This window comes from Vanacampus margaritifer, chromosome 11 (assembly GCF_051991255.1).
Source record: "Vanacampus margaritifer isolate UIUO_Vmar chromosome 11, RoL_Vmar_1.0, whole genome shotgun sequence".
NCBI classification, from domain to species: domain Eukaryota; kingdom Metazoa; phylum Chordata; class Actinopteri; order Syngnathiformes; family Syngnathidae; genus Vanacampus; species Vanacampus margaritifer.
The window spans coordinates 7,778,838-7,794,980 of NC_135442.1; the positions used below are offsets into that span (position 1 = coordinate 7,778,838).

At 37.6% G+C, this 16,143-nt stretch overlaps 1 protein-coding gene and 1 long non-coding RNA gene across 2 annotated transcripts in view; one reads left to right on the forward strand and one right to left on the reverse strand.

Moving 5' to 3' along the window:
• On the forward strand, positions 1 to 14,981 carry asmt (acetylserotonin O-methyltransferase). The gene is made up of 8 exons (XM_077580343.1): positions 1 to 250; positions 1,059 to 1,233; positions 2,428 to 2,557; positions 3,546 to 3,614; positions 7,929 to 8,047; positions 12,500 to 12,640; positions 13,659 to 13,781; positions 14,119 to 14,981. The coding sequence occupies exons 1-8, from the start codon at positions 146 to 148 to the stop codon at positions 14,334 to 14,336; spliced, it is 1,080 nt and encodes a 359-aa protein (XP_077436469.1). The 5' UTR covers positions 1 to 145; the 3' UTR covers positions 14,337 to 14,981.
• Positions 14,100 to 16,143, reverse strand: part of LOC144060629 (uncharacterized) — a 27,336-nt gene continuing 25,292 nt past the window's right edge. The window contains exon 3 of the long non-coding RNA XR_013295958.1: positions 14,100 to 14,321. This is a non-coding gene — a long non-coding RNA (uncharacterized LOC144060629). The remainder of the gene's footprint in view (positions 14,322 to 16,143) is intronic.

Consider the following 16,143-nt stretch of genomic DNA (forward strand, 5'->3'; position numbering starts at 1 on the left):
ATGGTCCAATAGCGGGCGAGAGCCCACGCTCTAATCTGGGTTATCGGCCTCTAATCACCTTATCCCATTGCTAGATGGGCACTTTCTGCATGTGGCGTTAGTCTGGGTTGGTCTCCACTTGTCAGACACCTTTGTGGTCCATGCCATGGCAGGTCGGCATGTGATGGAATCAAGTGAGGCTTCTTCGCCTACTGCTGGAAAATACCCCAGGAAAATACTAGAGTATATGGAAGGCTTCCTTGTCTCCAAGGTAATGCACGCATCCAAGCTATAAAATATATCATTTTCTTTATATAGCACGTCGGGGTGTGAATTGCCTAGTACCTGGCGATTTCGATTCGTATCACGATTCATGGGTCACGATTCGATTCCGATTAATCCCGATACGAATCTATAAATTGATTATTGCGATTTTTTTTAAACTCAAATTTAGAAAATACTAATTAGTAAACTTGTACATGTACACTGTAAGATTTGTATGAAAATGTATTTATGTATCTGAAAATTCAGCTTGCAGTCTGTTTCATGTTTGAACAGCACTGAAATAAATTAAGGCTTAATGTTCCATTAATATAACATTCTTCCATGCTTAATGTGTGAATCCTAACCCTAAGTAAGACAATTTGTTGACTATTCCCATAAAAAATGTATGTTTAAAAATCGATTCGGCCGCATATCAAATCGATTCGAGAATTGCGCGCTGTAATATCGCGATATATTACCGAATCTTTTTTTTCGAACACCCCTAATAACACGCATCCTCTTATACTTTATTCTTAATAGATAGACATTTCATGATTATAACTGAGGGTGAATGAAAACCTAAATCCACCCCTCACTCAAAGACAATATTTAATTAAACTGATTTTCAGTTATTTCTTATCCATATTGAATCTGCATAAAAGTAACTCGAGTTTCACTTTTCAAATGAAACTAATGAAGTTTATTGAAATATGTCCGAGACAAAAGAACCAGAAAGCAATTCCCCCTCCCACCTTCCTCCACCCCACAAATGACACAATGGAGGTCTGACCTTGACATTTTCTTCTCTGAGCCAGACTGTGTTCACGGCCTGCGAGCTGGGCGTGTTCGACGCGCTGCTGGCTGCAGGACGCCCTCTGCCTGCCGAAGACGTCAGCCGGGCGGTCGGTGCAAGCCTGGACGGCACCCAGAGGCTGCTGGCGGCCTGTTGTGGCCTTCAGCTGCTTGAGGCGCACAAGCAAAATGGACAAAGTGAGTTGACCGCTACATGTTGTGTAATGTATAAAGCTCAAGAGATGGACATGATACAGCACCTAGAGTTTGTTTTGACCTCTGACCTCTGACACTGTTGTCAAAATGTCAGATCATTCCGTTTCTGGTCACATCTTTGAACAGATTTTCAAACTTTCAGGGATTATTAGTCTATGTAAGAACAAGAACTGTAGTGATATTTACTATAGATTGGGCATATTTGCAAAGTTCAAAGGTCAATTTTAAACTTGGATATTAAAATGCCAGCTAATCCCACTTAATTAAAGTCTTTGCACAAAGTACATCTGACGGTGTATTGCATTCACTTTAAAAAAAAACAAAAACAAACGAAACACACTCCTGTTTTTCCTAGACATTATTATTATTATTATTTTGAATGTATTTATTTTAAATTCTGTTTTATAGATTTTTTTTTATTGATTTTCAGAATAATTTTTGTTGTTTTTTTTTTGTCATAAAAAAAACTGAAAAACAGGGGGAAAATATTCCGAAAAACAGAAGAAGAAATTTTTTTTTTTTAAACTGAATCTGATGCTCGGATTTATTCTTAAAAACAGAAAGAAAGAAAAATCAAGAACAACAGGAAAAAATATTCTGAAAAAAAGATGATGTTTTTTGGAATAATCCCCCTTTTTTTTTTAAATATATATTTTTTTGTATTCTTCAGTTTCTTTCTGCTTTATGGATTTTTATTTTTTTATTTAAAATATATATATTTTTAGTTTTGCCACAAAATTGTTCCTGTTTTTTTTTAAATATATTTTTAATGAAAATAATAAATAAATAAAATGAAAAAAAATGCATTCTAAAAAACTGGAAAAAAAAGTTATTCCATAAAACATAAATTAGAAAAAAAATCTGAAAAATAAAGTCCCCCCAAATAAATTAGTCAGCGTTGGGATGGGGGTTCTTATTCAAGTAAATGCATAGTGGCAAAGTGTCGACATTTGTGTTAAGTGAAAATGTTTACTGCATTTGGAAAATATTTTTTTCTGTATCAATATATCAATGTTTTAAGAATCTCACAAGTACCACCTCTAAACTCTAAAGACGTCAATGACATGACACTCTTTTGCCTTTTCTCTCTTTTGTTCCACTTCCTCACCATCTCACGGTGAAAGGTGAATAGGCGTTTGGACACCTGCAGGAACTCATTTGCATGTCCTATGTTAGTGTCTTACAGCAATACAGAGCAGGCCAGCCTCTACCTGACCCGCTCGGGTCCCGCAACCCTCTACCACTCCATCCAGTACAGTTCCAGAACAATCTACCTCTGCTGGCACTACCTGACTGATTCTGTCAGGTCAGTGAACATTTCTGTTACACCTCAAGGCATTTCCGTCATATAAGATATGAATGAGGCAGCAAGTTGCTTGTCACATGTTTGGGATTTTGAAGAGTTTATAGTGGTCTGGAGGGTCAGAGCACCGACGTCCTTTAACTCATTCACTGCCATTGACGGCTATAGACGTCAAAAATTAAATTTTAACTATTTCTATTAGTTCAACACTTTTGTTAATAAGAGTATGAAAACCTTTTTTAAAAAAATATTTACATTTAGTACAGATATAAAATTATTGATTAACTGTGAGTTAATTATTGAAGTCATGTGATTAATTACAATTAAAAAAATAATCGGCTAACGCAATTAAAAAAAAAGAGAAAAGGTTCTTAAAAATTAGGAGAGTCAGGTGATTAAAATTTTCAATGGAATTAATCACAAATTTTATATCTGTTCTAAATGTTCAATAAAAAAATCTAGGTTTTCACACTCTTGTTAACAAAAGTGGAAAAAAAAATGTTAAACTAATAGAAATAGTTAAAATACCTTTTTGACGTGCATAGCCGTCAATGGCAGTGAATGAGTTAATGTTAAAGCCTCTGTGTGCCCAAATTGAGTTCAGCCACATTATTGGCAGCTCTGCTCAAGTCTGGAAGTGAAAAAAAAGAATAATTACAAATGATACCATGAAAATGAAGCCACTGTAATTGAGCCTTAGAAATTACTCATCAAATATTTCCCGCGCAGTATAATTCTGTCTTCCAGGGTTCATGAGGAGAATTCAAATTGAATTTTAATTAATTAATAGTGCTGCAGATCCCCTGTAGATATTGCATGTTAAGGTTAATTGAATACTAAATTGTCGACGTGAATGCTTATTTGGCTTGCTTTAATCTCACTTTTGACAACACACTTTGTATATTTCAATCCAACCAGTTACACGCGAGCGCAAAAAAAAAAAGATGCGTCATTTCAAAAATAAGAACATCATGTATTTTGTATGTCGCAGGGAGGGGAAAAATCAATATGAGAAAGCCTTCGGCGTGAGCTCCACAGACTTGTTTCAGGCTCTCTACAGGTAAGAATCTTTCTTCGACTTTGATGAGCACACATAACACAAAAACTATTTATATAACCAGTTGTCATCAACTGGCATTCATACGATGTTTGGGGATGCGTGCAAAGGCTGAACACAAATTCAAATTTAAATCAACATCACAGTGTGTGCTGCAAGGTTATGATAGTTAATGAAAACTAACCAAATAAAATGTGTATAAGATATAAAAAAATATAAATAAAACAAAAATGTTTGAAAAAATATATATAAAATGTGTTATAATTATTTGCCATTTAATATCATACGTTAGCTTGCACGGTTCATTTTTAATGTATTTATTTTGGTATTGCCTGAGAATTGTACTTAACATACTTAGCTCTTGGACTGCCAGACATTTTCAGAAAAGGGTTGTCGCCAGTGCCAGCCGATTTAAGCATTTTGACTGCTCTTTCAAGGTCCATAGAAAATTCTGTGTTTGGACTATGGAAACACACATTATACCAAATGAAAGATTGAACTCTCATCTTTCATCAGAAAAAAAAAAGTTTGTTTCTACCTTATTCCGTTTCTGAGTAATCAACAATATAAAATGGTTAGTTTCACCTCTGTTTTGAAACAAACGTCTTTTAACGTCTTTGGCACTCCTCCATAGGATTTTACTAAACGTTATTTAATTTTTTTGGCAGTCAAAGAGTTAATGACCTTTTTTTATATATAACTTATCTAAAAACGAATGAAAACTAACAGAATATAAAAAAAAAAAAAAAAGTAAATATAAAGAAAGCCAAATAAAAAGTAACAAAAATGAAAACTCCAAAACCAAAACAATTTTAACCCTGGTGCGCTGTTTTTTCAGGTCTCGCTATAAATGCGAGTTTCAAAAAAGTCTTTTTTTTTTTTTAACAATTCTGTATGGGAAAAAAAACTATAATCTGATGCATCTCGTGTTTTTATTATGCTGCTCATTATTCATCCACTCCACTATCGCTGCGTTGTCGTCATTTCGTAATGTCACCGTGCAGAGCCTCTGATTACCGCACAGAAATCCCGCCATTTAAAAAAGACAAACTCCGTCGGAGAAAATTCCAACAATGGAACGCGCAGCAACAATCGTGAGCCGTCCTCGCAATGATGAATTTCTCATTCACCGCTAATTGATAGAAAAACGAAATATCAACACCTGCTCACAATGGCCAAATGAGGAGCTGTGCTTGTTTGTCCCCGCTGATTTCCCCCGAGAATACGGAGAGGAAATGAGCGCAGGAAACAAGCACGGAAGTCATTGAGGGCTTTCTTGGAGCGGCAACAGAATGATTCAAAGCCGGCTGCATGACTCACACACTTGTTTACGCCTTGCCATTTAACCAGCCGCATAATGCACCTGAATAATTTAGTCAAGTCTGGAATATGGCTTGAATTCTAACACTTAAAAAAAAAAAAGATACTTGAGCCAAGGCGAGAGAGAGAGAGAGAGAGCTTGACACGTCTGGAGATTCAGAGCACGAACAAGATTGCATAATGAGAAAATGAAAGCAGAATAAAATGGCGTTGCTTATTTGCATCACTTATCCACTTTGCTTAAAGTGACTGATGTGTTTTCTAAAACGGTCAGATGATTTTAAATCTCGCCGTGGAATTAATTTCATTTCAAAGGCAAATATGTAGATTTCCAATTGGACTCCGCGCAGAATTGCACAAATCCATATCTCATCCCTAATGTTATTGTTTTCCTGTGAATAAAGAGCTCGCCAAATATTAGCCAAAGTTTGTCATTTATGTTAACAATATTCATCTTTATTTTTTGCCATACCAAAACAAGACTTCTACTTTTTGCCAGTGATGGACGAATGAAGCTTTGTGAAGCACTTGTGATATTTTTTGACTCCTCTAGATGGCACTCTTGGTTTAAAGACGCAGTGGACATGAAATCAATTTCTATTGCATTAGCCTTTATCTTTAAACCAAGAGCATCAACTAGAGCACGTGTTCTCAACCCGGCTCCTCGAGTACCCCTATTCAGCCTGTTTTCCATGTCTCCCTTAGCCAACACAGCTGAGGATCGTTATCAGGCTTCATGCAGAGCTTGCTAATTAGCTGATCGTTTGAAACACCTGTGTTGGCTGTGGGAGACATGGGAAACAGGCTGGATATGGGTACTCGAGGACAACGGTTGAGAACCACTGATCTAGAAGAGTAAAAAATAATAATACTACAAGTGCTTCATGAGGCCTCGTGAAGCTTCATTTTCCCATCACTACTTTTTGCATCATGCCGCAATGGAAATTTGGCGGCTCCATAAAAACAAAAAAAAACACTCTGCTAAGTAAAGGTATGAAGACAATTTCTCAAACCCGAGTTAGCTACTATATATTTGAATTTCGCTATGTACAGATTTTTACTTTTAGAACCGATCCTCACTTATTTGCTATTTTTGTGCTTAGGCCAAAAAGAATGTCTTATATAAAAGTATTGCTTTGGCGCTATCTTGTGCCAAAGAACAACACTATCGGTCAAAAGTTGTGTAACACCCAAGCTTTTCCAATGTTTTTAACCAAATTTCATTCAGGTCAATGTCTCATCATTGTCAGAAAGGAAAGCATAGAGCAAATAAACAATTGAAGCTACAAAATAAATCATGGAATTACAGTGAATCTTATATATTTGCGCTTCGGAATTTGGGAATTTTCAACAGTATTCACAGATTTTTGGGGGAACAACCTATCCTCCTTTTTTTTTTTTTGCGGGAACCTCCAAACTGCTCTGAAAATGATGTCACTTATTTGCTATTCGTGGTTGGGCCTAAAATTGAACCTTGTGGAACCCCACATTTAATACAATGTTATATAGCAGCACTTAGATCTAGTAGCCCCAATAATATGAAGGTTTTTTTTTTTGGTAGTCTGCACTACATCTGATATCTACAGAAGGGGATTAGGGCCAGTGAAAAGAAAAAAAAAAAGGTTGGCAGGATTTCTGACTTTATTCTCAGAATTCTGCCTTGAAAGTGAGGATTCCGACTTTATTCTCAAAATTCTGACTTTAAAGTGACGATTCTAACTTTAAAGGGTAGAATTCTGAATTTATTCTCAGAATTCTGACTTTAAAGTGAGGAATCCGACTTTATTCTCAAAATTCTGACTTTAAAGTGACGATTCTGACTTTAAAGGGTAGAATTCTGAATTTATTCTCAGAATTCTGACTTTAAAGTTAGTCAGAATTCTCACTTTAATCTCAGTATTCTGACTTTAAAGTGAGAATTCTGACTTTATTTAAATTATATCTACGGAAGAGGATTAGGGCCAGTGGAGAGAAGAAACTTTACTTTATTCTCAGAATTCTGACTTTCTGAATTCTGACTTCCCCCAACAAGTCATAGCTCTATGTCGCAATATCAGAATTCTGACTTTAAAGTTAGTCAAAATTCTGACTTTAAAGTGATTAAAGTCAGAATTCTGACTTTGTGACATAGAGCTACGGCTTGCTGAGGAAAGTCAGAAAGTCAGAATTCTGGGAATAAAGTGAGAATTCTGCTAACCCTTTTTTTTTTCTTCTCTTCACTGGCCCTAATCCTCTTCCGTAGATATCATTTAAAATCTTTATAAGACTAACCATAGCTCTGTCTATAATAGGAAAGTAGTGCTTCGTGATCTTGTAGCATCTATAGGCAGTAACGAATCCTTTTAAGGAGGCCTTAGTCTTCACTACATTCTAATATATCCGATATCCACTTTCGTTAACAGTCATCTGTTGTATTTGGGGAGAAGGTCATCATGATAAAACGTCGCCAAAATCACAACTGACAAGTCATTGTTTGGCCCCAGAGTCATTTGGCTTGTTCACATGTGGGGTAATCCGAGTCCAGAATGTCCACATTAAAGCATTGAGTCACTTTCAAAGTTCTTCCGGAGGTTAACGTGTGTCATCCAAAGTTTGCTTGTTGTATCAAACTCTTCGACTGCACTCAAATTTGGACACTTGCGAGTCTGTAGTGTTGCGGAGCAGAAGACTTGTGATTTGTGTGTGCGTGCGTGCGTGCGTGCGTGCCCCGTGGCATGTAAAGTGCTGGGTGATGAGGTGGAGATTTCTCAGAACAGCAGCAGTCACCACAGGCTCTTCGATGTTGCAGCGCGCTGTCTCTCCCAAACGCACACAATGTGTCGCCATAGGCTGGTACTTTTCTGGAAGCGGATAAACAAGTGTGTGCGTGTGTATGAGTGGTTGTTGCGAAGCCTTTGCTAACGGCGTGCACGAATCAGTCGTTAGCTCAATGTAGCGACGCATCCAAACATTAGCGACTACAGTAAATAACACTGACTTGTGTTTGTGTGTGTCGAGGTCCGACGAGGAGATGGTGAAGTTCATGCAGCTAATGAATTCCATATGGAACATCTGCGGTCGAGATGTGCTCACGGCCTTTGACCTTTCGCCATTCAAGGTCGTATGCGACCTCGGAGGTAAGAAGTGTTTTGTTAATCACCGTGAAGCAATTTTCCGGCGAGGCCGTCCGTTCACGGCCATTAGCATTTCAAACTGTCAGTGTCGTGTGTTAAGTGAGAGACAGCTGGCCGAGGTGAGCGTACATATTCATGATGTCGCTTATTGTGCCGGCACACTTCACAGAGAGTCAAATTAGGTACGTGAATGGCCTTCATGACAGTTTAGTGACATGAGAGGTTCGTAATTAGTGTTTTAGTAAATGTGAAACGCTTTCTTCAATGTCATTAAAGCAGACTTTATATATAAAATAGCTCACTGGTCCATGCTTATCAATTTAATTTAAATTTATACTATTCCACAAATGAATAGTAAAACACTCACAGGACAGCTTTAATTAAAAGTCAAAAGTGAGGATGTTTTCTTCCTGAGACTAAAGAATTTGCAATAACAAAAAAAACATCCCGTTATGTTATTGTATTTCAGAATGTTCAGTTATTTAACAGTCAATTATTTATACCAAACCAAGCAAGGAATCCAATACAAACTGTACGTGATACCCTAACTAGCCACACAGGGGCGCTGTGAAGTCACTAAAACAGACGCCATCCTTCCTCTCCACTTCTCAGTGCAGCTTGCTGTGTCCATATTTATGCTTTGACGGGCGCATAATAAGTGTGCCTTCACTAAAATGAGTGTGTATGAACAGCAGGGGTGCGAAGGGCGTGACCACAGTGTCCCGTTAAGTATTCGTCTCTCACCCAACATCTGTTACGTCTGCACACACCTGCTGCTGCTCAGCTCCTCCGGCTGGCCGTCTGTCCAACTTTGTGCCAAGCAGCAGAGATGAATATTGAATCCGCTGTCGCAGCATACATCATTGATATAATGAATAATAATTATTGTAATAATAGAGTATATTTATTTGGGACCTTTCAAGGGACCAGAGGATGGTTATTCATAATCAAGTAATTGGTACTTGTTATTATCAAGGTGCCACATACTGTAGATTTATGTTGTGATAGTCAAGTCATAACCTTCAGGTTCTCGAAAAAAAAAAAAAATCAAGGTGAGTTACTGCCAAATTTCAAGCATGCCGAGTCAAGTCATTACGTAGTTTAAGGAAGTCAAAAGCAAAGTTATACAATCTTGTTCAGTCACAATAGACATTGAAGTAAGGAGTGATTTTTTTTTTTTTTAAGACGTGAAACCTTCTCTTCCTAGTGAGAAAATTTCTCGTCCTAATGAGATACTTTCTCATCCTAATTAGCGATGGAGGAATGAAGCTTCATGAAACACTTGTGATATTTTCTGACTCCTCTAGATGGCACTCTTGGGTTAAAGGTGCAGTGGACATAAAATAATTTTCCATTGCACCCTTTACCTTTAAACCAAGTAAAAAAAAAAAAAGATTGATTTTAGATTTTAGTTGATTTCCCATAACTAATCCTAGCTAGAAAGTCAAATGAAGCTTCATGAAACACTTGTGATATTTTCTGACTCCTCTAGATGGCACTCTTGGGTTAAAGGTGCAGTGGACATAAAATCATTTTCCATTGCACCCTTTATCTTTAAACCAAGTAAAAAAAAAAAAGAAGATTGATTTTAGATTTTAGTTGATTTCCCATAACTAATCCTAGCGAGAAAGTCAAATGAAGCTTCATGAAACACTTGTGATATTTTCTGACTCCTCTAGATGGCACTCTTGGGTTAAAGGTGCAGTGGACATAAAATCATTTTCCATTGCACTAGCCTTTATCTTTTAACCAAGTAAAAAAAAAAAAGATTGATTTTAGATTTTAGTTGATTTCCCATAACTAATCCTAGCGAGAAAGTCAAATGAAGCTTCATGAAACACTTGTGATATTTTCTGACTCCTCTAGATGGCACTCAAGATGCAGTGCAAATTTTTCATTGGACTAGCCTTTATCTTTAAACCATGAGCTCCACCTAGAGGAGTAAAAAAAAAAAGTGCTTCATGATGCTTCATGAAGCTTCATTTTCCCTTAACTAATCCTAATGGAGAGTTTCTTGTTAAAATGAAAACGTTTTCTCGTCCTAATGACAAACGATTAAAAAAATTTTTTTGTCCTCATGTCACTTTAGGGGCTCCGAATTAGAGTGATCATAATTCAGAAAAGTAAATTTATAGTTCAAAAAATTAAACGTACACACAAAAAGATTTAAATCTCTGAAAATCAAACAACTCAAGAGTATGAAATTCACTTATGTATACTTTTTGTTGTTTTTACATCTTTATATTAAGCACGGTTAGCTCTCTTTTTTCTTTTTTTCTTTTTACACTTGCATGACAGGTAAGAATTCTTACAAATTGCCTGTAAATGGTAAAGGAGAATTTTTTTTAGTTCAACATTATAGATGGCAACTGTTCATTACAGTTTTTCATTTTATTGCTTTAAAATTAAGGCCCAGAAGTTTTTTTTTACATATATATAAATATTTACTGCAACTATGACACTAGTTTGTTAGCATTGGGTTTTGCTAGACTACGTATATATATATATATATATATATATATATATATATATATATATATATATATATATATATATATATATATATATATATATATATATATAATGTTGCCCCCTGCATTTTTCTCTCCATTATTTCAAATCAGAAAATGTGGAAAATGGACCTCACGACTTTCTCTTACAGCAGGTTGCCGTAACTCCTACTGTTTTACAGAGCACACAGAATAACAAGTTTCATCAGCAGAACTAATCTTGACATCTTAAGTCAGTGCGGATGGTTTCATCCAAGCATTTGAGAGCCAGACAACAACACATAAAGCGAACAGCAACCGTCACAAAGCTCCCATAAAAGGAGGTCATTAACAAACTGACTCATCCAGGTCAGTTTGGGTCTCATATGTTGTGATGTTGTGTTGAGCTCGGTTTTACTCCCCTGCGTTGCGCTTTGATTTTCAACCTCGTCTGACCCGTTTGATGTGAAGGCCAATGTGTGAGTGCGTGTCGAAAAACGGAATTGTAAGAATATTGGCAGAAGTAGTAGTTGTTGATGAAAAAGAAAGGAGTACAGAGCAGGATGCGCACAGTCAAGGGTTGTGCCATACAATGAAAGAACACACACACACACATTTGCATGCACACCGCACACACACGGTTGTCGTTTTGTCAAAATGAGATCTTTTGATCCTGTTTTCCACCTCGCTGCTTTTCAGGCCCTCCATCAAATTCATACAGTCGTTATTCTGTCCCCCTGCTTCAGATTGAGGTTGATTTTAAAAAAGTATGACGATAATCTGCCTTTATGTGTGTGCTATTTCGCCATCTTTCGCATGGATGAGGGTTCAAGCATCAACTTGCACTGGCACAATATGCTCATTGTGTATTGTGCGTAAAAACCGCACCTAAATAAATGTTACAAATTCAATGCAAATGTATTGAACTTCAATGTTAAACTAGAAATATTCCCGCGGAAATTTTGAATGGGACTGCTGACTCTTGCAAGGTGGAAAGACGCATGTATGTAGTACTTGTAGTAGTATAGTAGTAGGACTTTTAGTAGTAGCACTTGTAATAGCTAAAAAAGAAGTATTTAAATAGCAGTCCATTCCATTTAATTAACTCTTTGACTGCCAGACGTTTTCAGAAAAGGGATGCCGTGGGTGCCAGCCGATTTTAAGCATTTTGACTGATCTTTCAAGGTCCATAGAAAATTATGTGTTTGGACTATGGAAACACACATACTACCAAAAAAAGATTGGACTCTCATCTTTCATCAGAAAAAAAAAGTTTAGTATTCCGTTTTTCAGTAATCCTCAATAGAAAATGGTTAGTTTCACCTCTGTTTTGAAACAAACGTCTTTTAACGTCTTTGGCACTCCTCCATAGGATTTTACTAAACGTTATTTAACGTTTTTGGCAGTCAAAGAGTTAAAAGAAATTAAAATTAAAAATAATAATAATAATGTGTTTTTTTTGAAAATGTATTTAAAAAAATGTAAATGAGCTGAACAGTTTAAAATTTAAACGTACAAATCTCAACTGCGGACTTCCTGTATGGTCGGCTCGGATTGGCCCGGGGTCACCTGCAACCCAGATGAGGACAAAACGTGAATTAAACTACTTACTGTAAGCAAATCTGCAGTTGATTCTATTGGCCATGCATATTAGCTTGAACGATTCTTTTTCTCAAACAGAACATTCCCTGTTTTGTTTGTTTACGAAGCATCTGTCACTCCAAATTCAGTTCAATTTGGTCCGCTTTATTGGCATGAATGTTAGCTGAACCGTGTCCCTGAGGCTGCAGTACGCAACAGAATACAAATCATGCAATAATAAATAATAATGGCGACATACCTGCGAGCATCTGTTTCGCTCCACTGACTTTATTTGTCCATTTGTGAGTGATTTCCTACCATTTTAATTACGGTTGTGTGTCTTCATGGTGCAGTGACTCAAAGTAATTCTGTGTTCTCTCCCAAGGCTGCAGCGGGGCATTAGCCAAGCAGTGCACGTCGGCCTACCCAGAGTGCGCAGTGACGATCTTTGACCTCCCCAAGGTGGTGCAGACATCCAGAGAACATTTTGTCAAGGAGGCTGACCACAAGATAAGCTTCATTGAAGGTAACTTCATTATCACTCCGGCGAAGTACTTCTTGCTGAATGCACACCGCGCGACTCGCAGGCACACGCTTCTCCATAACCTGCATTCATTTTGGATTTTTTCGGTTGAACGCTCGATCCCTAATCATTTTCCGAACCGTGACGTGAAATTGTGTCACTATCTCTTTGAAATGAAGCACAAGCCTTCGGCTTCACTTCATTACCAGAAATATTGTGGTAGCAACGTGGATCACAGGGAATATACATACATTACTTTTTTTTTTTTTAAATAGCTCATTCACATTATGTCTATATATTAGGGGTGTCAAATTGAGTGCGTTCATTTTTAAGTTAATTTAAAGTACGCCACAAATTTTTTAAACGAGCAATTAAGGACCGCCCCTTACTTGGAAAGCCTGTACGGGGTAATTCCAGTCGCAACGCAGCAGACACGTCCACATCAAAATTTAGCAGTGATGAATTTAATAATAATGCATATATTTTACAATTTTAAACATGTGCAGAATTTCACAAGTTATTTCATGTTAAAGATTAGATAGCTCTTAATATGAAAAGAAAAATGGACTGAGTTGTTACCAACGTCTTGCAAATGCCATCTAGTGGCTGAAAAATGACCTCAACACAAATCAATATTACACTCGTTTTTTTACAGTACAGTACATCTTTTAAATTTTAACTAAATTTTATGATTTATTATGAAAATACTGTATCAAAAAGATGCAGCCATATTTCTATTAGTTTATTTTTTTTTATGTTGACAAAAGTATGAAATCTCTCTCTCTCTCTCTCTCTCTCCTCTCTCTCTCTCTCTCTCTCTCTCTCTCTCTCTCTCTCTCTCTCTCTCTCTCTCTCTCTCTCTCTCTCTCTCTCTCTCTCTCTCTCTCTCTCTCTCTCTCTCTCTCTCTCTCTCTCTCTCTCTCTCTCTCTCTCTATATATAACTTCTTTTTTTTACGGCCAATTTGCATTATGTATATAAATCTATATTTGGTTTTAGTTAAACATTGTGTATCCATTTAGGGGACTTTTTCCAAGACCCCTTGCTAGAGGCGGACCTGTACATCCTCGCCAGGATCCTCCATGACTGGACGGACGAACGTTGTGTAGAACTGCTCAGTAAAGTGCACAGAGCCTGCAAACCAGGTTGGTAAATATCATCTGGAGATTTGTTTGATGCCTCGGCAGATTTAACAAGTGTGCAGCCAAGCTTGAAACATTTATCACCTGTGAAATCAATTTCAGAACCTCTCGGATCTTATTTGCTAAAACTGTTCATATTCAATAGGATCCCATGTAAGGAAAACAAATAACAATACAAAATTGATGAGATTTGTAGCAATAATAATGTCTACATTAAATGGGACTTTCCATCCATGGACAGAATGTAACCCACATACACAAAACTTAATAGCGCCTTCAGAAAAATGTCCCAACACATCTCATGACATCACAAACCTGCCATCCCTGATTGCTCCTGCAGGAGGCGCTGTATTGCTAGTGGAAGCCTTGCTCCACGAGGACGGCTCCGGCCCGCTCACGGCGCAGCTTTACTCCCTGAACATGTTGGTGCAGACAGAGGGTCGAGAAAGAACAGGGGCCGAGTACAGCGCCCTGCTGACTGCCGCCGGGTTCACCGACATCCAGTTCCGTCTCACAGGCAAAATCTATGATGCGGTTCTGGGCCTTAAAGAAGCATGAGATTGGGGGGGAACAAATGTTGTTGAAAACGATACAGTGAAGATGCAATTAAAACATTATTAAACAAAATCATGAATGAATCCATATGGAATGCTGTTATTCTGTTTAAAAATTAATTTCAGACATTTAACATAAATCGGCAACATAAATCTCGCTTCTAACTAAAACTGCCACTGTGTTTATGGATAATCATTCCAGAATTTGTGTTGCTGTTATGTAATGGGTTTGTAGTTTGATCTGTATACAGTACAGCACATCATATTATTAGAAATGTATAGTTCAGCAGCCAGGAAATGCAAGCCTACACACATCATTGACTGATGCCCATCCAAAAATGCTTTGCACTAATCCCTTCCCACATGTTTGGTAACCACACAGGAATCAACTGGAGTCTATTTCCCCCCCCAATCATCTCATTTTTAATTGGCCTCAGGAAGTGCAAACACACAATATTTGATGAGAGGCAAATAATCAATCTCTGCTTCCGTACGCCTGAGAAGTGATGCTTGCCAGGAAGTCAAGTTGACACACTTGAGATGTCCCAACATGAACCATGTCTACATTTGTACTCCTGAAATGTCATAATGATGCCTTAGGCATGGGAAAATGAAGCTTCGTGAAGCCTCACGAAGCTTTTGCGGTATTTTTCTAATGATGGGAAAATGAAGCTCCGTGAAGCCTCACGAAGCATTTGCGGTATTTTTCTAATGATGGGAAAATGAAGCTTCGTGAAGCCTCACGAAGCTTTTGCGGTATTTTTCTAATGATGGGAAAATGAAGCTTCGTGAAGCCTCACGGAGCTTTTGCGGTATTTTTCTAATGATGGGAAAATGAAGCTTCGTGAAGCCTCACGAAGCTTTTGCGGTATTTTTCTAATGATGGGAAAATGAAGCTTCGTGAAGCCTCACGAAGCTTTTGCGGTATTTTTCTAATGATGGGAAAATGAAGCTTCGTGAAGCCTCACGAAGCTTTTGCGGTATTTTTCTAATGATGGGAAAATGAAGCTTCGTGAAGCCTCACGGAGCTTTTGCGGTATTTTTCTAATGATGGGAAAATGAAGCTTCGTGAAGCCTCACGAAGCTTTTGCGGTATTTTTCTAATGATGGGAAAATGAAGCTTCGTGAAGCCTCACGAAGCATTTGCGGTATTTTTTTTGTCCTCCTCTAGATGGTTCTCTCGGTTTGAAGATAAAGACTATTGCAATGGAAATGGAAACCAAGAGTGCCATCTGGAGGAGTCAAAAATATTGCAAGTGCTTCACGAAGCACTGATGATGCCTTGCTTCTTCCGTGTCAACCAATCATCTCCCTCCTTGGCCGTACATTCTACCCAGCTGTGTCTATTCTGTGTAATGAGAGTATTTAGTTCACTTCTTACTCACGCTCAAGGAACTTCAAATGTATTTGAGTGTTTTTTTCCCCCTCTTAATTAACGTCACTTGTTCTTGCATTACCGTTGGGAGTTGCCGGTAACCATAAAATTCAATTGGCTCTTCTTCATTCGTATTTTTTTTTTCACTAAGATGATGAACTCACTTGGATGTCAAGTTTTATCTCTCAATCCTAAATCCTTTCTGAACCTCTTACCATTCTCAGATTATAGATGCGGCCATTTTTGGATTAATTTGGCTCATTTTTTGGTTTCAGCCGCACAACAGAAAAGGAGGCTAATCAGCATATCAACTTGGACATTGTGACATGAAGTTGGATCATCCATAAGTGAGGACTTGTTTTAATGCGACAGTCTGGGGGGGGCGGTTGGCTTTGCTGTCTGGGTTTTCAATCGTCCACATCCAGAGAAGAATTCC

Excerpts from the sequence above, each read along its gene's own strand:
- asmt (XM_077580343.1), top strand. The coding sequence starts at position 146 with ATGGCAGGTCGGCATGTGATGGAATCAAGTGAGGCTTCTTCGCCTACT. Across the intron at positions 2,558-3,545 it reads TACCTGACTGATTCTGTCAG|GGAGGGGAAAAATCAATATG; the intron begins GTCAGTGAACAT and ends TGTATGTCGCAG. Across the intron at positions 13,782-14,118 it reads GCACAGAGCCTGCAAACCAG|GAGGCGCTGTATTGCTAGTG; the intron begins GTTGGTAAATAT and ends TTGCTCCTGCAG.